At 34.9% G+C, this 22,836-nt stretch overlaps 1 protein-coding gene across 6 annotated transcripts in view; it reads left to right on the top strand.

Annotated features, from left to right (window-relative positions):
• LOC131157042 (PIGF/3-ketodihydrosphingosine reductase fusion protein) overlaps window positions 1–22,295 on the top strand; it is a 57,901-nt gene extending 35,606 nt beyond the window's left edge. For 3 of the 6 annotated variants that reach the window (XM_058110885.1, XM_058110890.1, XM_058110889.1), the window contains 4 exons: window positions 2,636–2,703; window positions 2,843–2,951; window positions 5,324–5,417; window positions 21,803–22,295. In XM_058110885.1, the coding sequence (XP_057966868.1) occupies window positions 2,636–2,703; window positions 2,843–2,951; window positions 5,324–5,417; window positions 21,803–21,987 (456 nt within the window). In that variant the 3' untranslated portion in view covers window positions 21,988–22,295. Of the gene's footprint in view, window positions 1–2,635; window positions 2,704–2,842; window positions 2,952–5,151; window positions 5,173–5,323; window positions 5,418–21,802 lie in introns of those variants that run through there. The other 3 variants (XM_058110886.1, XM_058110887.1, XM_058110888.1) reach the window with 3 other exon arrangements.
• Window positions 22,296–22,836: the final 541 nt, after the last annotated feature.

Raw genomic sequence — 22,836 nt, 5'->3', positions numbered from 1 at the left:
ACCATTTTACATAGGCTTCTCAACTTGCTAGAATCAATGGCCACTCAATTCCTATAGTCCCCTTTTCATTATTAAACAAATCCAATTGGATGTCTGGAGCTAGTCTCTCCTCCATAGTCCAACATATTGTCCATGCAATTTTAGTAGCCCTTTTTTCACTTCTTCAGAATCATAGGAGTTAATATAAAGCAAATTGGGAATTTAGATAATATCCTGCCGCACATAAAGAGTGATGAAGTTGTGGAGTCCGTCGATCATCTATCTTCCTCCAAATTAGTTCTTGGCATTTCTAGAAAAATCAACAGCATATTTTTTCTTTGCCAAATCCATCAATTCATAAATAAACCCTACAGCGGGTATTTGCTCATAGTCAACTTCCCTTGGGACACATGAAAGAGGGACAAAACTCCTGATAACACAAGCCAAATTAGACCAAAAATGTTGGTGAAACAAAATGATGGAGTGATCCCTTCATGCATTTTTGCATATGTAGACTTGCATCATATCTCTGAAGAAAACATAGAGTGAAGGCCTTGCTTTTATTTGTAAAGGCTTTGGACTGACAAAAGGACAGTAGCAAAGCGTGTCATTGCTGGACAGATGAGTTCTTTGTTGGTGAAATGCTTCCTCATCACTGCAAGTATATAGGAGTAGTAATAAATAAATTTCACAGCTTGCTTAACCTTTATGATTGTGGTTGCATAGATACTTAATTTTGCAACGTCTTCCAACATAAGATCCAAACAATGTGCCGCACATGGAGTCCAATAATACTTCACCCTTTTTTCCGCCACTTATCATGCTCTTCACATTATCCATTATCCCATGCACAACATAATTCTCACCAACTTCTTCAACTACATCCAGATATGTAATACCAAATCACCATTTTAAAAAAAAAAAAAATCAGATGCATCAATGGATTTTAAAAACAGCATATAAGAAAACTAATGAGGATCCTTTAACATCCATGAATGTCTTTAACCTCATCTCTAAGGATTCATGCCCTTGTCTCATGCATAGAAGGAGGCTTGAAACCTGGCCCATAATTGGGATCCAGTCCACATAACATGCCAATAAATATCATCCATCAAACTAAATGGAAGAGCACTATTGAATCCACGACGGCTAACTTTTGTGGACACCTCATTCGTCTCTTTTTCTTCCATTTTGAATTTTGAATAGCTTGTTTGGTGTGTGAGGATGTGAACTTATCCATTGGACTTCCAGCCCTAGGATTAAGGCCACTTTTCTGTTGCTCCAAATCTGCCACTGATGGAGAAGATGCACGCTCGACCCCTGTCCCTAGACCCATCTCAATCTCTTCGAGGAGTTCACTTCTTTTAAACTTCTCTTCTTAGAATTTTTCAAGAGTGAGCTTGCACTCATTTCTCAGATCTTGAGGAACCTTTGGGCAAGGCTTCATTCTTTTTCTTGTACCAGCCAAATGATGATTGTGACAGTCCCATTACAACTTTGATCACAAAATTTATATCTAAAATATTTTTCTGCATCTACTATTTTATGTATTTTGGAATAAAATCTTTTCTGTCCCTTTGATTCGCTATCGGACATGGAGTTTGGTTGTTGAACAGGGAATAATCAGCAGCTGCAGCATCAAATTAAAAGAAAAAAAATTGGGAGATGTCGCCATGAGAATTGAAATGCGAGGAAACAGACTCATGTAAATCCAAACACTTAATTGCAGGGATAGGGAAAAAAAAATCCTGAAATCATTGCACAGAAGCATAGAATGCTAGAGATCCTACAGCTCATTGCAGGGAAATTAAGGAAAAAAAAACATAAAATATAGAAAGGTGAAAAACTAACATCAGATGCAAACTAGCAAGGAAACAGCCGAACAACAACTCAAATACCACCTTTCAGTATGAAAATTTGGGAAAAGAAAAATTAACTGACAATGCTTCAATTAGTTCAGTAGCTCAATTTCAATATTTCACAATTGAAATGAGAGGGGGAAACTGGTGAGGGAAGCAGCATGAGAGACTTCTGAGAGCTCACCTAGAGAGAGAGACTTCAGCAAGATGGAGAATGAGAGATTGCTGTGAGAGAGAGAGCGAGAGGACGTCTCACTCAGACAAGCAGTTGCTGGAGAAGATGGACATCCAGTTGAACAGAAGTTGCAACGAGGGAACAGTTCTCTCACTTCTCTGCAGTCCACAGCCTCTCACGAGCAAATGAAGCTCTTGTGCCCTAATTCGTATTTTTCCAAATTTTTTTTCTATTTTAAAAAATAACTTGGGAATTAGAAGGCACACCAAGAGGCATAAAATACGTGCCTTTATGGTCGAGGTGTACACACAGATCTGAAAGGTGCATGCATCTTGGGGTTTTCCCTTCTCTTGAGGGGTTTTAGCCCTAAAATGCAGCATTAAAAATGCCTTTCAAAATATTGTTGCTTATAGTGAACAGCTGAACTCATATTCCTCTAAGAAAAGAGATATCAATTTAACTTTACTATCTCATTACTCAAACTCAACTCAGACTCACTGCCCCTATTTTGAATTTTACACATACTCATTTATTCCAAGTAACATATGATATGTTCTGTTGTTCCTTTGTGTTGTTTAAGCTGTATTTTTAATACATTTACAAACTTGCTGTGGTTTTGCAGCTTGTTCCGGCAGCTTCTGTGTATGGTTCATCATGGATGGACTGGAAACGTATATTTGCACACACAAAGTAAAGTCTTGCATATTGCTTGATGGTTTTGCTTCAAGTTATCTTAAATGGCATATAGTTTTATGATCATCCCCTGCCCCCTTTGGAGAGAGGACCAGGCCCCCTGCAAACTGTGATGTTTCATGTAATTTATTGTCAGGCCAATTGAAACAATTGATTATATGATCTGCCTGCCAGCACATGGAGCTGTTATTGGAGCTTGGTTTGGGGCTTGGCCTATGCCACTTGATTGGGAAAGACAATGGCAGGTAGCATTTTCTTCTCTGATCTGAATTGTCTGAATCTGAAGGCAATTTTTTGTCAGGTTCCTATCACCATATTCTACAGCATGCTACTTATAGAGTAGGTGCAGCACATTAAGTTATTCATATCACTATATTCATAATTGTTGTTTGTAAATAATTCCTATTTTTGTGAGAGAACTCCATCCACTTACTAAAAATAAAAATATCTACCATAGCACTCTATTCGTTCTTATGAAATTTATGATTTTCCCTTGATGCAAATCCAATCACCTGAAGTAAGATGAGAAGCAATTCTCCATTGGCAACAAATGGTTATTCCATTCAATGGAGAATCCTATTTGAAAAATCAGAAAGCTTATGCTTCCACCCTTGCAAGAATGGACCAAGTATCAGCCACCTGGCTAATCCTTCATAATTAAGACTGTTTCTATATAGGCAGGTGCCATTTGAAATATCAATTAAATTTTAACTGTTAGTCAACATAACATATTTCCAGAAGTTATTTTGGTGGTATTGATCTCCTTATGAAAGATCAATTATGTCTAAGTTATTAGTCTAATTAATATATTCCCAGAAGTGATTTTGTCTAAAACTGATTTTCCTCCATTAAAATTTATGCTAATTAAGAAACTGAATATAATTGGTTCACACTATTCTTGTTTTCCTTTCCAGTCATCCTCTCATTTTCTTTTTTCTCCTTTTTATTTTTATTTTTTTGGGGTGGGGGGGGGGGGTGTGAGGGAGTGGTGGAAGTTGTGGAGGTGGGGCTCCAAAATGTTTTTAAAAGCTTTTTTCTAGAACCTTCAAACTAGAACTTGGCCACTAGCCAGCTTCATACCTTGGGTCTCTGATTATAAAGTTTCTGTCAACAAAAAAAAAAAAAAAAAACAGATATACATTAAACAAAGTGATGCAGACATGCAACATGGCTCATCAATAGTTCCAAAAGCCAATTTTTAATTTCTCAAAAACTCTGTAGAATTCATCCTGAGGTGTAATTATGGGTTAGCAGCCTTGGGGCTGGAACAGAAAATAAATTTGGAATCCTAGTTGACAAATAAAAATAATTTGAATCCCCTTAGATTTTTGGAATTTTTTGGCTGACCAGTCGATGTAGCGACACATTTTTTCAACATTACATAACGCAAAAGGCCAGAAGGGGACTCACTAATGGGGAAGTCATGTTAATTCGTGTTGGAGTAAAACTGGTGTCTTGAGGGGAAAAATCAGAATCAGCATCTTTGGAGGAAGTTGTTCTGAAAAATAACACTAGTTAGATGCAAAAGTCTTGGGTTAATGATGATGCTGCTGATGATGATAAATTATTACTATTATTAAGTTCCAAAATTTTGCTTTACTTGATAAGTGATGGAAATGAAATTTAGCTGCACGCCTCCACTGGCCAGCTCCGGCAAAAGCATCTAGTTATAAAAAATAAAAATAAAAAGAAATGAATGTCCACTCATTCTTATTCTATCTTTGAAGACTAAACACAGAACTGGATAATTTTCATAGCGAATCCCTATTTATTGTAGTACAGTTATGATGAGAAACCCACAAAACCAATGCACCCTCTCGAAGGTCAGAGATCAACTATTGGGTACTATACTTTGTGGATGGTAATCCTGTTACGCGTCATGGTAAGATTCAGTGTTGGGAGCATTGAGTTATAGCTCATAGTCAGTGAGTGAGTGTGGTTACGGTTCCTCATGTTTGATATAGAGATTTCTGGTGATAGCCTAAGGAAGCGTGATTATCAAGTTGCTATTTATAATGTTTGTAATCCTGTGTTTCATGAGAGGAAAAAGCACATTGATGCTGACTTCACTTTGTCAGAAATGCTGTTATGAAGATAATTGTGGCCATTCCATTTGTGAAATCTTGTAACAATTGGGAAATTTATTTGCAGAGGCCTTATTTAGACATGCCTCTTTTTATTGGTGTGACTGTGACAAGCTGGGATTTGGTGATATTTGTACAGCTCCAACTTGAGGGGTGGTGCAGAGAGTTGTGGCATGATACATTTTAGGTCATATACATTGTTGTTTATTTGGGGGTATCCTTGTCATGCGAAATATTTTAATAAAACATTTTCTCTCCATATGTCAACTGCATTTACCGCTTCTCTTTTTTCTTATTCTTTCTTTGACTCTTATTTGGTTGTTCCAAGGTTAATCAACAATATCTTTTATGTTTGTGATAGTGTTAACCTAATTCTCTAGATGAAGAAAATTGGTGGAGCACTTGAGAAAGACAATTTGTATTACTTTGATGGAGGTGGCAGTAGTTTTGATTTCTCTCATATGACATGTTCATTCTAATGGTGTTTCTTTGGATAAGTGCATGCACAACTCAAATATCCATCTCTTTTGAAGCTACAACAAGTCCTTCCAATTTTTATGCCCGTTTCTCATCAAGAATGCCAATTGTGTCTGTTAGGGAAACACGAGAGGGTCCTTCTTGGTTCAGGTAAAAAAATATTCACATTGAATGACAATTTTGAAATCTCATTCCAGGAATGGTATGCCGGCTTCATGGGAATATTTATGTTTAGTTTGCATTCTTAGTTTCCCAAAAAAGTATACATGATGTCCATGCCAGTGCTTGGGAATTTTGGTAGGCATTTCAAATACAATTACCATTATCCTCTTGACTAATTTTTGAAGAATAATCATATTTTAGCAAAAACCTACTAGGAATATGTACCAAATTAAATCCAGGTCCTAAAATTTGCAGTCATAATAAATATAAAAATTACAACACATACTAATCCATTTACCAAATCATGGGGTCAAAATGGTCCCAAATTTTAACTTATGTTATTATAACATAGTAATATTTTTGGGATATTAATGTCCTACCATGTAACAGTCCTAAAGTACAGGGAAATGTCCAATGGGTCAAAATAGTGGGGTGGGGGGGTTAGTCCCAAAAACAAGTGACGTGGGATTGGTACCCCCATGAAATTTACCCATGGGGGAGCATGGGAATGTGATTCACATGTTTTGTAGGAAGCCTTCATTTTGGAGGATTGTGAGATTAATGACATTATACTTTTGGCCCAAAACAAAATGCCATGGACATCACATTTTCATGAAATGTTGAAAGTTGTCGTGCATCAAACAGCTCCTAAAGAATCATTCACCAAACTCATTGTGTACATTCTCCTTAATAGAGTGGAGTACTTGTAAGGAAGAATAGACATTTACTTGACATAGCATGGTTTTTGTATTGTAGTGCATGTTCTTTAATTCTTATGAATGGATGTTCCCCTTACAACTTTTTTTTAATCAAAGTGATGTCTTTTGGTGTTTTGAGACGGGTAAATTCCCTTCTCCATTGTGTTTCCTAATGCTCCTGTTTTTTCTATTTTGCATTATGTTTTTGGCTACACCTGGTGATGCAATTAGCAAGGAGTAGATTTTCAATTTTAATTGTAATTTCATTTCTTTTGTTAGGGTATTTATATTAGGATCATATCTTTAATATTATAAGATAGTATTATTTAAGAAGCAAGATTCTAGGATATTATTATTTAGGAAAATAGTATTCTTATTTATTTTAGATTTCTTAATTTAGTTTGCTTGTCTTCAAGATTATATATTATTCTAGGTGATTATCATTTAGGACACTAGTATTTTGGATTAGTTTATTTTCTTAAATTCATTTGCATATCTTCAAAGTATTGTAAGCCTCTGGAGGCTCTTGTGCATTAAGTTTGTTTAGATTGGAATTGAAAATCAGCATTGGTGGGCGATCTGGCACAACTATCATTTTTTTTTTTTTTAGATGATAAAACAATTCTATTAAAATAACATAATTACAATGAAATGAAGATAAGAAATCCTCCAATTAAGAGGACAAAAGAAAAAAAAAAAGGAAAGACTAACAATTACATCAAAGCTACTTTCCAATAACAACAACAAAACCAAGCCATAAGTCCACTAGGTGGGGTCAGTTACATGAATCTTTTTCCGCCAATTCATGTGATCATAGACAATTTCTTTCAAAAATTTTAGGCTATTAAATCCTTACTATCTCTAAGTTATTTTAGGTCTATAGGCTATTAAATCCTTACTATCTCTAAGTTATTTTAGGTCTATCCCTTGACCTTCTATTGCCCCACACAGTAACTAACTCACTCTTCCTCACTGGTGCATTATGTGGCCTACGTTGCAAGTGCCCAAACCATCTAAGTCGTCCCTCCCTTATCTTGTCTTCTATATGAGCTACTCCTAACTTACTACGATTATGTTCATTTCTTAATTTATCTTTTAATGTTATACCACTCATCAATCTAAGCATTCTCATCTCAACAACTTTTACTTTTTTTGGATATGCCGTTTCTTAGTCGCCTTACATTCTGATCCATATAGCTTAGTTGGTCTGATAGTCGTCCTATAAAACTTCCCTTTTAATTTTAAAGGTATTCTACGATCACAAATTACATTTGAAGCACTTCTCTATATTATCCAACCTGCTTTAACTCTATGCATTACATCTTCTTCAATTTCTTCTTTAGCTTGAATAATAGATCCAAGGTATTGAAATCTACTAGTTCTATTTATTTCTTCATCATCATGTTTAACTTTGTCTCCAATATTTCTCCTATTATTACTGAAATTACATTTCATATATCCTGTCTTATTTCTAGTTATCCTAAAGCCTTTAGATTATAAAGTCTTTCTCCATAATTCTAACTTAGACTCTACTGCACCCTAGTTTCATCAATTAATACAATATCATCTGCAAACAACATACACCATGGAATCTCATTTTGGATACTCCTAATCAGTTGATCCATCACTAAAGCAAAAAGATAAGGGCTCAAAGCAGATCCTTGATGTACACCCATTGCGATTGGAAATTCTCTAGTCTCTTCATCTATAGTCACTAAAGCAAAAAGATAAGGGCTCAAAGCAGATCCTTGATGTACACCCATTGCGATTGGAAATTCTCTAGTCTTTTCATCTATAGTCCTTACACTAGTCATTACTCCATCGTACATATCCTTCATGACATCAATATACCTATAGTGTACACCTTTTTTTTTTTTTTATCTTTTTTTTTTCTAAAGCCCACTAGAGAACTTCCCTAGGTACCCTATCATACAATCCCTCTTCTTTTCCCTAAACTTTTTCATTAATCTTTTTAAAAGATATATAGCTTTTGTAATAGATCTCCTAAGTATAAAACCAAATTGATTTTCTGAGACCTTCGTTTCTAGCCTTAATATTTGTTCAACCATCCTTTTCCAAAGTTTATGACTCATAAGTTTAATTGTACGATAGTTATTACCAATGTTTTGGCGAAGGCGTAAAACAAGGCATTTTAACCCCTTAAGAGGCGTGGCATAAGCCTTAAGGCATTGGAGCGTAAGTCTTTTGAGATTTTTTTTTAAGATAAAAATACATTAAATAAATTATATATATTTAAAATAAAAGAAATTAAGAAAATGACAAATTTTATGTAAAAATGAAAAACTAGATATACTTTGCAAACTACTTGTTGGCCATTTAAAAATTGCTAACTTGAATACATGACATAAATCATGACGAGAGATAGCCATACCATTATAAAGTTCAAATTATTTTCATGATTAAGATACAACTCTTAGTTATTTTGGAAAAGTTGAGGTTCAAGAGTTTTAGAAATAAACAAATATTATGACATTCCTTTTATTCAAACGTGTAGTTAAATTTTCTAACCAATTCTAACTTCAAAATCACACACCCAAATGCTTAAGACTCAACTAAAAAGGCACAAAAGGCGTGGTTTTTGTTAAAATGCATAAGCCTCGGCATGTAATACGTTAGCCTTTTTGGAATTTGGTATTTTGAATCGAGCCTTAAGGCGTTTTAGGCATGCCTTGCCTTGCCTCCCTTCATCTGACATTTTCTTAGTTTTTATAACTATGTTAAATAAATTAATTAACCATATAATTCTGTTTTCACCTAAGCATTTCCAAACTTCAATTGGGATGTTATATGGTCCTATAGCTTTTTCTTTTTTCATTTTTGTAGTACAAACTTAACTTCGTTAACTCTAATCTTGTGAATAATCTCATATTTTTAGTCTTTTCCTCATTTGTCAATTCTAAGTAAATAGCTTACTAAAGTAAATTTTCCATCTTTCTTTTATGTCTTCTTCCTTAACCAAGACAATATCTTTCTTATTTTTAATACATTTTATATTACCTAAGTTGTTACTCCTTTTTTCTTTAGCTCTAGCAAGTTTAAATATATCTCTTTCTCCTTCTTTGTATCTAATCTATCATACAAATTATTAAATGATCTATGTTTAGCTTCACTAACAGCCTTTTTTGCATCTTTTTTCACCTTTTCATACTTTTCAAAGTTACCCATGTTTCTACATTTTCTACATTTTGCCATGTATTATAGCGATTTTTTTTTGTCTTTACGGCTTTTTGGACATCTTGATCCCACCACCAACTTTCTTTTCTATTCGAGAATCTTCCTCTTGATTCACCTAAATCTCTTTTACTATTATTTTAATAGAGCTAGCTATCCTACTTTAAAGAGTATTTGTATCTATACTATGCTCTATAGTCCAATCACCATTTTGATCATTTTATCTTTAAATTTTATTATATTTTCTCCCTTTAGGTTTCACCACCTAGTTCTCTTGCATTGGTTTATTTTATCCTTTCTCTCCCATTTTTTTAATACATATATCTAACACTAAAGCACTAGGTTGTGTGGTTAAGCTTTCTCTTGGGATAACTTTGCAATCCTTACATGATAAACAATCTACCCTCATAATTAAGAAAAAAATCTATTTGACTATAATTTTTTCCACTTTTGAAGGTTATTAAGTGTTCTCTTTCTTAAAGCAAGTATTCATTGTAATAACATCATATAACATAATGAAGTCTAAGATCATCTCTCTAGGCTCATTTTTGTCTCCATATCCTCCATGTATCCTCTCTTAACCTTTATTATCCCTTCCAACGTGTCCATTCAGATATGTTCCTATGAATATTTTCTCAGTGTTTCATATGCCTTGTATAATACTACTCATATTTTCTCAAAATTTTCTCTTAAGGTTTTCTGCTAAGCTTACTTGAGGAGCATAAGCACTAATGATATTTATTATCACTTGGCCTAACATCATCATGATTTTTCTATCCCCTACTCCATTTACATCTATAACGCTATCTTTTAAGTTTTTGTCTACAATAATTCCTACTCCATTCTTATGTTTTTCTTTTCCAATGTACCAAAGTTTAAATCCTGATTAATCAATTCTCTAGCCTTCTCCCCCACCCACTTAGTTTCTTGAAGGCAGATTATATTAATTTATTTTTTAATTATAATGTTCACAATTTCCATGCATCAAAGCTGCTTTCCAATCAAAGCAAAAGACCCCCAACGTCATTTTACTAGGTTTGCAATTTCAACTCAAATATCCTTGCGTCTGCCGCCATCCGCCACCACCTTCCAACGTTGACCTTGATCATCCCTCCGTTGTTTCCAACCAGCTGCAGGTTTTTTTTTTTTTTTTTTTTTTTTTTAAACCTTGCAGCTCTAGATATCCTCCAGCCTAAGTTAACCAACTTGGCATCAAAGCCCTTGACGCAACCTAGCCTTCGTCATTGGCTGATGGAAGCTCATTAACAAGTCTTTCCATTTTTTGTAAAGACACTGCAGATCAAAGACCTTTGTCGTCTTTGTCAGCAACTCACAACAGCTTGTTATTGTCGACTCATGGCAGCATGTAGACGTTGACCTCACTTTGTGTGCTCATTGGAGCTGGCTCCATTCACTAAAGCCGCCTGCAACTTCACATCCAAATCTGGTTTCTTTGGTCACTGAGCATTGCAATTGAGCAGACCACAACTCTGCACGTCATCGTTAATTGGTCAAAGAATTTAGCCCTAGTTCTGTTCGAAGGAAGCAACAATGCTAACTCATGTTCACTTTGTTATCAAGAATTGTGTCATCCAACTAGGCCAGTCTGAATTAGTTCCATAAGAAACTGCTCCAAACTGAACTGTTTCAGTCAAATTGGATCCAACTAGATCAGACTGAACCAGACAGACAGCAGAAATTTTTTTTGGGGGGATGGGGAGGGACCAATTTGATCCAGTTGTTGACAAAGTGACTCGAATGTTTGAGTGGAAAGAGCAAGCTCAAAAGCAGATCCACCATAGGGGCAGAGGGAGTTTCCAGTGGAGCTGTGAAATGCGTAGAGCTCGGAAAGAACACCAATGGCGAAAGCACTCTGCTGGGCTGACACTGACATTGAGAGACAAAATTAAAAGTACCTAACTGAGAGACCTAAATTAAAAGTCAAAAACTAATCTATCAATTTTATTTTTTTTAAAAGTACCTAATCATGTTTCTATAACTAATTAAATACCTAACTGTTAATTTTATCAACTAAATATCGAATCAAAATCATGAAATGTGTAAAAATATTAATTCATCTATTTATCATCATCTAATCAAGAAACTGATTTTTTTTTTTTTTTTTTTTAAATTGTCGAATTTATAATTAATTAGTTTATTATATATAAAAAAAAAAAGTCAATTTGCCTATAAAACTATCATATATGTTCAACATGTAACATGATTATACGGTTATATACGAGCAGAGAAAGAAAAATTCAAGACAATTGTAGTTATGTACATATTAATGAACTAATATCTATAGACATGTACTACATCGCACACCTACCATCACCCCACTCTGTGGTAGTATCATAAGATCCAGGGAATGGCAGACCACAATCAGGTCTATAGTATGCAGCCTTACTTTGCTTTTCGCAAGAGGCTGTTTCCACACCTCGAACCCGTGACCACCAGGTCACACAGCAACAACTCTATCATTGCTTAAAAGGGAGTTAAGCAAATTTAATGAAAAATTTAAAAAAAAAAAAAATCAGTTTTGCTAAGGTCAGGGTTTTAAAGCCCAAACCAGTTGCCAATCCACAAAAGTCACTTGTTCAGTCGATCAGACTGGTGGCCAAACCGGTCAAGACAGATAGTTAAAGCTTGAAACCTTGATGTTGGAGGTCTCAGGTTTGAACCTTAAGAGTAGTGGTAAGGGGTTTGGGATGGGAGATGGGCTATGTTCCATTTTGTAGCCCAGGCCCAATATATTGCAAAAACCAATTGCAACCACCTATTAACAAATCATAACCAAAAATAGTAGTGGTAGTAGTAGTAGTATTAGTAGTCAACCAAATATTAAAACAAAGTGTTTTGATTAAGTTAAATTTTTAGTTCAGAGTAAAAGCTTTGATCCTTTTATTAGTTTCAATGACTTTACGCATGCATATAGATGTAACATATTCTGTATATATAGTACTTCTTTCCATAGGATATCACAAAACAAACTGCAGTTGTCCTGGTAATTCCTTTCAGGCTCTTTGAGTGAGTCCCATGTTCGAATCCCATTAGCCTCACCATTCTAAACATGTTAATAAGAAGCTGGGTCAACTCAACTAATCCACCAAGTCTACTTGAATCAAGAGGAGTTTCCTGATTTTGGCCAAGTTGACTCCAGTTCGATGAATTTCCAGTTTAGTTGTTACCTGGACCAGTATCATGATCATTTCCAGTCCAACCTGATCAGACAGGCCAGCTTGTTCCAATTTTCTAAACCATGGGTAAGGTTAATCCAGTAAATTCAATTCGTTGGGTATTGCTTTTTGAAAATTTTGGTATTTGATTATATATTCAACTAAAAACATTTTTAGTCTGTTAATCAAAATAATCGAACGAACAAATAAGCTTTCAAGTACCTAACTGAGAAAATTTTATGATTATTTAATTAAGCTTTCAAGTTTATGAGTTAAGGTTCTAAAATTGATCGTACATTCATAGCCCTAAGCTTATTTTAGATAATGGTGAAAATTATATAATTTATTTATCCACATCTTTATCTTATTTTGAAACTTATTTTTTAATAAATATGTATAGATATATCAGTTTTGCAAGAAACACATGCTTGTTATCACATTCATGGATGTCAATGAAAATATGTTTTGACATATTAGTTTTTTGACTAATTAGGAAAATAAAGAGAAAATTATCTAATTATTGAATTGAGCATTCAAGTTCATCAATTAAGGTTCTAACCTTAATCTTAACCCTAAGCTTATTCTAAAAAATGGTGAAATTATGAAATGATGTAATTTATTTATCCACATCTTGATCATATTATGAAACTAGTTTTTTTAATACCTAAAAGAAGTGTGCTAGGCATATTAGTTTATTGCAAGAAACATATGCATTTTATCATATCCATAAGATTATCAAATATGTCCAACATCTAGACATCATATATGCATATACATGTACTAAATAAAATGCATCAACACAACTACATGACATGCATTTTGATGAACTGGCTATATTTCTAGTATATGGCTAATTTTTTTTTCAATAGAAAAAGATGACAAATTTATTAAACCTGAGAAATGGAGTACATGATTGGAGGACAAGGAGTCCTCCTTAATCAACTTGAAAAGCTGGAAAAATCAAAAGACAGATGAAAATACCCAAGAAAGAGAAACAAAATACAATCCAAAACTTCATTACAAGAGTGCTGCCTTCCAATCTCTAGCAAGGTCAGAGAGCGGAAGACCCTACAGAAACCCAAAGAGTGCACCCACAAGGAAGCAAGGAAAATTGCTATCCAACAAAAGCCGCGAGCATGTAGATTGACTTCTGAGAATCCTTGTGTTCCTTTTAATCCACACAGTCCAAAGGATAGAAAAAATAGCTGCACACCAAAGAGCGCTGCCATTCCTTTTCTTTCCAAAATCCCTGAAATTAACGAAAAGCAATTCTTTTGCCTTTCCTGGAGCCACCCAATCTTCCCTTGCCAGAGAGAGAAGAACATTCCAAAGCTGCAATGCCAACTTGCAAGTTGCAAGGCACAAAGAGATGACACTTGACTCATGATTTTCACAGCACATGAAGCACATATCAGGACTAAGAGCCATATAGGGTCTTCTCCTCGGAAGCATATCATGCATGTTAATATTTTCTAAGATCACGATCTAGACAAAAGCCTGAATCTTCTCCAGCACCTTATCCCTACAAAGGAAGCAGTTCCAGGGAAAAGGGGTAGGGCTTTGAGTTTTCAAAAGAAGAGATAGAAAGGATATAGAAGTAAATATGACTGAGGAGTCCCCCTCCCACACTTTCTCATCCTCGAATGAATGCACTGGTCCAACAAGGAAATAAGGTTAGTGAGCTCAACAACCTCTTGTTCATTGAGATTCCTGAAAAAATGGAAATCCCAAGAAGCCGGCACCTCCTTCAGAAGTGAAAGAACTAATAGGAGCATTATGAAGAGAAGAAAGCTAAAAAAATGTGGAAACTTCAAAATCAATGAAGTCTCCCCCACCACACATCTTCTGAGAAACGGACTCTATTGCCATTACCCCCATTGAACCGAGTAAGAGGAAAGAAATGATTGGCTACCTAAGAGACAAATTTCCAGGGACAAGTGTGAAAAGTAATGCAGCTGCTCCTTGTCTCCCACCCATTCCATTTGATCCCATACTTACTCTTTATAACTAATACTAATACTGATATAACTATTGCAGCAATAATACTTTTGAAGTGCAATATCTTGCATCTTCAAATGTCAAGATCAACGTGGAACATAATTAACAACATGGGTAGCAAATAGGTGATACTTGATGGGATAATTATGGGGGAAAACACTTCTTGTAAGATGATACATTTTGCTCATTGCATCACACTGCAGTCCCTGCCTTGTAATATTATTGAGTTTCAGACGAGCAGCTCCGTTGCTACTGAACCTCGTATGCATTACACATTTGTGGAAAATAAATGAACATCATTTATTAAGAACAAGAAATTCAACGAGGAGCATAAGAAATCTTCCTTAAAATTTTCAAGAACAAAAACAGCAAAATAAAAATAAGTCAAAACAGGACAGCCATCAAATCATGCTGTAAATCAGAAAAAGAAAACCCTTTGAAACATTTGGCTGCAAAAACCGTTGAGGAAACCAGATGCTGAATCCTATCCCAAAGCATAATCAAAGACATCCTCCTACACATAACAATACAAGCATTCTGCCCCAACCAAATCCCCCAAAAAAAACTCTGAAAATTGCACACTTCCACAGTGCCAAAACATTTTTTACTCCTTCCAAAACCTGAAGAAGAGATAGCCAACAAATCCTCCACTGACTTTGGATACGGCCAATGCTCTCCAAATTAGCCAAAAAGATTATTCCACACCCTCCGAGAAAAGAAGCAATGAAGGAACATGTGCGAAGCAGATTCTTAATTTTCAAAACAAAGAGAACATACATCCGGAGATAAAGCCTTGAATGGCCTCCCACTTTGCAGCAGATTGTTAGTGTTTACTTTATTGAGAACAACCGATCAAATAAATGCCTTTTAGAGGGGACTTTAGCCTTCCAACTTGGAAGGCCTCTCACTTTGCAGCAGATTGTTAGTGTTTACTTTATTGAGAACAACCAACCAAATAAAAGCCTTTTAGAGGGGACTTTAGCCTTCCAAATAAATCAGTGAAGCAGGAAAGACAAATTTTTATTAATTAAATGCTCAAAAAATGCTTTCCCAATTACCATCCAGGAAAGGTAGTCTCTCATTTTGGAAAGACGCCTACCATCCAACAAACTTAATGAGGAAGCAAGCTCCAACACCTCCCTATCATTTAGAGCCATAAAAAAATGGAATTCCCTATAGATACTAGCTCCATTAGAAATAAAGAATAAAGAAATAGATTCAGTGTGCAAAGATGGCAATCTAAACAAATAGGGAAAAGATGAGCAAAGCGAAGAAATCCCCATCCAAATATCTTCTCAAAACTGAATACAATACCCATTTCCCATTATAAAATTTGTAAAAAGAACGAAAGAGGATATAACTGTGAAATACCCTTCCAAGGACTTCCACAAGAACATCTCAAACATTTACCCATTAAAACAATGTTCTTACACACCAACTTACTGAGATCGGAAGCTCTGTCGTTGTTAGGCCTATAAACAACTTCCCAACTGATCAAATGATCTTTATTCTCCCCCACCGTGAGCAAAAGAAAATCTCTCATGATCTCAATATTATTGGCTACCCTCATGGGTATTTTGAAGATAGACAAGAAATAAAGAGGAATACTATCAAGGCAAGCTTAAATGAGTATGAGTCCCCACCTAGAGAAAATAAAGCACCCTTTCACCCATCCAACCTCTTATACACCTTCTCCACCACAAGATCATCTCAAAACCCAATCATTCCAGGATTACTGCCTAGAGACACATCTAGATAAATTAGAGGCCAATCAAGAATGCCGCACCCAGCTAAAGAGGACAATTCCAGAGATCTAGAAATATCCAACTTAATACAAGCTAATCCACCCTTCCTCAATTTTATTTTTAAAGTAGAGACCCTCTTCAACAATTGCCAAAGAGGAAGCACATTTAAAAGAGACTCTCTATGATCTTCCGAAGAGAAAAGATTTATCATTTGCAAAGTGAAGATGAGAAACCAAAACCCCCTTGCCTCCCACCCCAATCCCTCTCACAAGACCTCTTTCCACAGCTTTGTAAACCAATCTACTCAAAACATCTCCCACGAGAATGAATAGAAAAAGAGAAAGAGGGTATCCTTGCCTAACCCTCTCGAAGCCTTGAACCAAGATTTAGGCTCTCCATTGATAATAATAGAGAAGGAAGCATTAGATAAACACCCCTTTGTCCAAGATTACCATTTTTGACCAAACCCCTTCCTTAAAATGATTTTATCAAGGAAGTTCTAACTTAGTCGATCATAAGCCTTTTTCAAAGTTAAAAGACCACCCCTTATGTCTCCTTCTATGAACATGCTCAACAACCTCATTTACTACTAGAATAGCATCTTCAATCTGTCTAATCACTACAAAAGCACTTTGAACATGATATTTTTTAGTTATTAAGCAGCAATAAAATAAATTTTTTATTCATTTATTCATAGCAACCTTAGACTAAATGGTCCATTTCAGAATTGAAATGAGTAGAATTTAGCTCACTCAATTTAACCTGGATAACACTCATTTGTCAAAACTCTATGAGGTTTTGATGAATTCTGAAATGGCATCTCAACTTTTTTTACATCGTGATTTTTCTTGGAGAATCTAAAATAAGTTTTTTGGTGTGTTGGGAGAAAATTAGGTTGCCTGGCTGTTGGTGGAGGAACTGTTGGCTGTTTCTTTTGAGGGTTTTGGAAGAAGGAAGGTAGGGCTAGGGGTGTACTCAGTTTCAATCAGTTCGGTTTTAATCAAACTGAAACAAATGAATTCCTATAATTTCAAGCTGTTACCGACCGTAAAACGACAGTTCATTTAAAAAGGAAAAACTGTTCTTTGGTCCGTTTTTTCGGTTATTAACGGAAAATTGGAATTTAATAATGCTTGAACTATAGGCCCAATGGCATTAGTTCAATGGGCTTCAAATAAAGAAGGTCAAGCAGCAGTTTAACCATGCTGGAGCCCAAATGGAGTGTGCTGGAAGGAACATGAGGCCTGCTTTTATAAGTGGAGAAGGCTCTGCAAAATTAAATGCCAATCAATAGATGCGCAGGAGGGCTGGGCAATGGCCATGAAGGCTAACGGTGTCATTCCTCTGGAAAATCTTGTCCTGCATCTGTATGACATTGGAGAAGAGCGCCCATCCTCATGTATAAATTGCCTCTAATCCTCCCCACTTCTCTGTTATAATTATATATGTTTATATATTTTCATAAATAAATTTAGTAAGTAATTGAGGATTATGAAATTTGTAGAGTTAGAAATTGGGTAAATTTTATTTGTTTAACAAATAATATGGTTCATTTGGTTTTGTTTTCTGTATAACTGAAACCGAAACTGAAATTCAGTTTTTTAAAATTGAGAAACCAGAACTGAACATCAGTGGAAAACCGAACTGAAATGTTAACGGTTTGTGTCAGTCTGATCTTTGGTTTTTCAGTAATTTTGTACACCCCTAGATAGGGCTGTACTTTGGAAATGCGGCATTTTTGCAGTGTTGTGGGAGGATTATTGTTGTTGGAGTGTAATGCACAGATATTTTCAGGGGAAAAAATGAATGAGCAGCTGGTTTGGGAAAAGATTCAATCCTTAGCCTCTTTTGTGGTGCGTTGGTTTTGGGTGCTATAAGGGAGCTTGCTTTACAGAAGTTCAGCAAGAATAGGCTTTTGATTTGATTTTTCTTGGTTTTTTTGTTTTTTGTTTTTTAGTTTCTTTCTTCTTGCTTGTTCCGGAATTTTGATGGGATTTGTCTTATTCTCATTTTAAATTCTTTTCCTATTAATGAAATCTATTTTTTATTATAAAAAAAAAAAGAAATTGAAATTAAAATCGAAATCTTAAGCTTGATTATTTGACACTCATTAATTTTATGCAAGGAAAAAAATCTACTGGCTTTTCAAAAAAATTTAAAATATTTTTCAATTTTTTATTTTAGCATCACTTATCATCTTTGTTATGCATCCATTACATATGATAGTAGTATTTTTATTATTTTTTAAAATTATTGTTTTTCACAATATTAATGTTAAGCATTTTTTTTTCTTTCTCAGAGCTACTTTTGTTTTTTAAGATTGCACAGTAGCAGTAACTTCAATTGAAAGATTCGAAACATCAACGCCACCATTGGATTCAGTGACAGAAATTAGAAATTTTTTCTTGTTGGTGGGAAGGCAGTGAGTGATCTATTGCATAAATATACGAGAAATTATAAGTCAGTGTACATTTATAAAAGACGTTTCATGAAAAAATATCATACTTTTTGGGGAGACTAAATAGAATTTATAAATGTTAGAATACTAATTAGCTTGGTTTCTTATGTGTGCAAGAATTAATAGAGTTGAGCCAATGCCAATCTATTGAACACCTGCATTTTGGAAACCTGAAGTGCTAAAGACAGTTGCTTTTGTCCACAAGTTCCCTGGGACCATATTCCACCATTTGCTAGAGGTATCTTTAGTGCTTACCTTTGCAATCATTCGAAGTGGAGTGGGTCATGCCACATTTTCAGAAATCACTGCATAACAATGCTTGTGAACAATGCTCATGAACAGTGCTTAGCTGCAGTTCTTTGGATAGTAACTGACACAATATTCAATTCAACTCCCAAAATCAATTCTCCACCATTATCCTACCAAATCAAATCTTCTGGTTGATAAATTTGCCCCCTCAAGCTTCTTTTCCTTGATTTCACCATATGGAGTGGGCTGCTAGCCTGGAACACAACCATATAAACAGAAACACATAGGTTCAGAATTCTGTTTGCAGTAAGCATACAAGTGGTGATTTAACAATGCAACAGGGATTGTTCTTCCGGCACCAGTGTTGGGTAATTCTTAGGTTGCAGATAAGGATAATGGTGTCACTGGTGTACAGGTAAGGTTAAATCAGGATACTACTAGGGTAGGAAATAAAGTGCAAGGTAAACAAATTAAGGGAGTAACTTCAGTTGTTGGGTGATCCTCAACAATGATCAGACTCATAATAATAGTGGTAGCAGACCAACAAGCAATGTAAGGTAATGATCCTTGATTGAGTCTAGTAAGATTTATACACATTGAAATACCATATAGATTGTCCTGGAGTTTTGCAGATTTTAGAGAAAAAACAACTTAGTCACAAGGTGCGTACAAATAAACTTCACTGAGGAATGTTGACAGAAGATTTACTCTTCTGGAGAACTCAGCCTATGAAAGAGAAGGATCAGGATAGAAGGTTGATGAGGGCAGTCTATCAATGCCAAAATGGAAATGGGTGACAGGAATGAAGTGGAGAATGATTTCGATAGTGATGCTGCTGGCGATGGTTGTTTATTAATGGATAAATTTCGTGGGTAGCGTAATTATGACTCGGACGCTTCAAAATTTAGTGAGTTACGTTTTCCAAATGTCAGCATCTCCTTTACGTCTGGCATGTATTCAAATCTTTTAGGATGATGGGGTGGATAAAAGATTCATGGATGAATGATCTTAAAAGTTACAGTATTTGCCTACTCCTGTCTCTCTGGTGGAAGATATGAGTGAGAAGGATATTGAAGCTGAACGATTGATGGATAAGATGAGGTTGTTGTTGGTGCACTGAGAGGACATGAAGTTGGGGTGGATGGTGGTAAGTAAGATGGAAGAAGCCAATGTGAACTAGCTAATTTTAAAGTCTTCTATAAAATTGGGGAGGGAACCAGAAGGGTTTTTTTCGGTGACTAGTACTAAATTTTTTATGCCGGTGGCAACCAATAAGCAGGTTCGAATCTCAATTCCTGGATGAGTTTGAAATAGAACTCCAGCTGTTTCTTCGAGGATACGAGAATAATGCAACTACTGATAAGAGAGTCCCAATGGTACCATATTGAAACAGAATTAGCAAATTGTTTGAGCTGATCATTTGGCTGGTGATGTGAAAAAATATACAAAACTAAGCAATTAATTTAAATTTTTTGATTGCATATCTAATATATATATTTCTAGATATTTGTATGCATAAATGATGCATGTTCAGCGCAAGGAAATCTTTTGTTATTATTTTTTATGCTTAATGAAGTTATGTCCAGGAATCTGGTTTTAAGAACCATATCTGTTTTCATCATAAAAAAAAGAAATGGTTGTTCGGTCTGGCTCTGAAAACATTTTGAGTATGCTTCCCGAGGGGGATTTTGGCTGTTAGGCTGTTTAAATATAAAATGAAAAAAATTAGTGAGCAAGGAGCAACAGAGGAAATGTTAGCACTTTTTTTAAGTGTCATTTTTTGAAGTGAAAATATATACCTATAAATGTAAAAAGTGCACATAAAACTTTGGCTGTGCGAGTCACAGCTAGAGCATTATGCATTGCTTTAAAATGCTTGAGATCGGAAGTGTGCTTGTTTACTGGAATAAAATTATAGATGTTTTAAGAAAAGCCAGGAGCAACCTTAACAATCGCATAATTATATTGGTTTTTCATAATATAAGTTTGCAATATGTTGCCATATTATTTTCATGCCTCTGCTCTATCCATACCCTGTTTTTCAAATCTTTCATGTTGACATGTCTGAATTGTGTCAAATCCATGCCCCGTCATATTTATGTAGTAGCCTGTGACATATTTGAGTTGTGTTAACCTTATCCATTAACACTGCACAAGCATGAGCACGCGATTGCACACACATACAGAGCCTCCCCTAAATTTGCTTATATATAGCCAGTTAAAACAGCATCTTATATGCTCTTCACAATCTCATTGGCAGATCTATATTATTAAGGAGCTTAACTTTGAGGCATAAATTATTTCTGTACTGGAAAATTGTTTTCAGGAATAAATTGTTTCCTTCGTGAATTCTTGAAAGGATGAATCAGTTGTTTCCAAACTAGAATGATTGTGCTACATCAGCCCCATAAGTACAAACTAGATTGGACGAATCAGTCTAGCTTTTGACTAGTTAACCAGTTTTTCTAATCTTTCATGTTGCCTTCTCTGAATTGTGTCAAATTTTATATCCTGAGTTTTCAGATGTAGAAAAATGAATTTGAAATCTTAATCAACAAGCCCTTAGAAAACATGTTTTTTTATAAAATTTCTTTTCAATTTTATTTTTTTAATAAATATTACCCATTAGAAAATTTAAAAACAATATAGTTTTGTTAGCAGAAAAACTAGAAAATGGAAAATATAAATTGTTTACCATGATTAAATGGGCTTTCTTTCTAAAAGTCTTACACTATGTTTTCAAATATTGCTTAGCTTCATTTGCAATCTAGCTTGTGTTCTCTTTACATGTATAAATTATTGCTTGGCCGAATAAAGCTATCCATAGCAGGGTCTAACTTATTTTTTCTTATTTTAGGAGTGGCCTATTTGTGTTACTTATGGAGCCATGGTTGGATATGTGGTTGCAATGGTGGCATCGTTTGGCTTAGTAGTTATTCACGATGGACGACAGCACAACAAAGGAGACTAATTGGTTCAAGAGATTTCCATAATCCTAGCAAGCTTCTACAGGGTGCGAACCTCCTGAGGCGAGCAAATTGAGTTTTAGCATATTCAAGCTTGTTGACTATATTTTAAATTGAATTCAAGCTCAAGCCAATCTCAAACCAAGCTTGAATGCATGTTGGTGCTTGTTTATTAGTTTCAATAGAGTTTTAGAGCCAAGCCGAGTTTTATTTTGCTGTAGCTTATTGGTTCAATTTTTAATAGACTATAAAGGTTGAGATGAAAAATGAATTGGAGTACAATATACTCAATTCGTTTGAGCTTGATATCGAGCTTTAGTTAATATCAATTTTAATTTCATGGTAAACTCATGATAAATTTATAAAACTACATTTAACTCCTAAGGGTGAATGTTGTGGTAATGCTTATCTTAGAATAGTAACTTTTAACTTTTGTCATTTAACTCTTGGTACTTTGAACTAAGAGTTGGGGTTAGGCTTGTCAAATCAAAAATTAGGAAAGAGTTAAAAACAAAAACCGAAAGAGAGTTTGAGTGTGTTGTGAATGGACTTCTTTATCAATACTTAGTATATAAATAAGCTTGCTAACAAACTCCTAAAAGCATTGAATTGAGCCAATAATTGAGCTTGAATGGGCTTATGTGAGCCTAAGTTGGTGTTAGTTATGTTGGGTTATTTCAAATTGTCAAATGAGTTGTAGAAGTAGCATATAAATTGATATTGTCGTTTGAATTGGCTTATACTTGATGCTTCAAAAGTATGAACTACATTTGAGTTATGTTCTTAAATGGTCCACTATTCTATTAAGAGAGGATCTCAATTATGAAGAAAACCCTAAGTTCTCATAAGGAGGTCATCTTAAGGAAAAAGGTTATTACTTTTGTTGAAGTATTATAGCAACACAATGGCATATAAGCAATCGAAG

Source organism: Malania oleifera, chromosome 6, assembly GCF_029873635.1.
Source record: "Malania oleifera isolate guangnan ecotype guangnan chromosome 6, ASM2987363v1, whole genome shotgun sequence".
NCBI classification, from domain to species: Eukaryota; Viridiplantae; Streptophyta; class Magnoliopsida; order Santalales; family Ximeniaceae; genus Malania; species Malania oleifera.
Note: the sequence above shows the minus strand (reverse complement) of the source record. Positions and strands in the feature narration are given on the sequence as shown.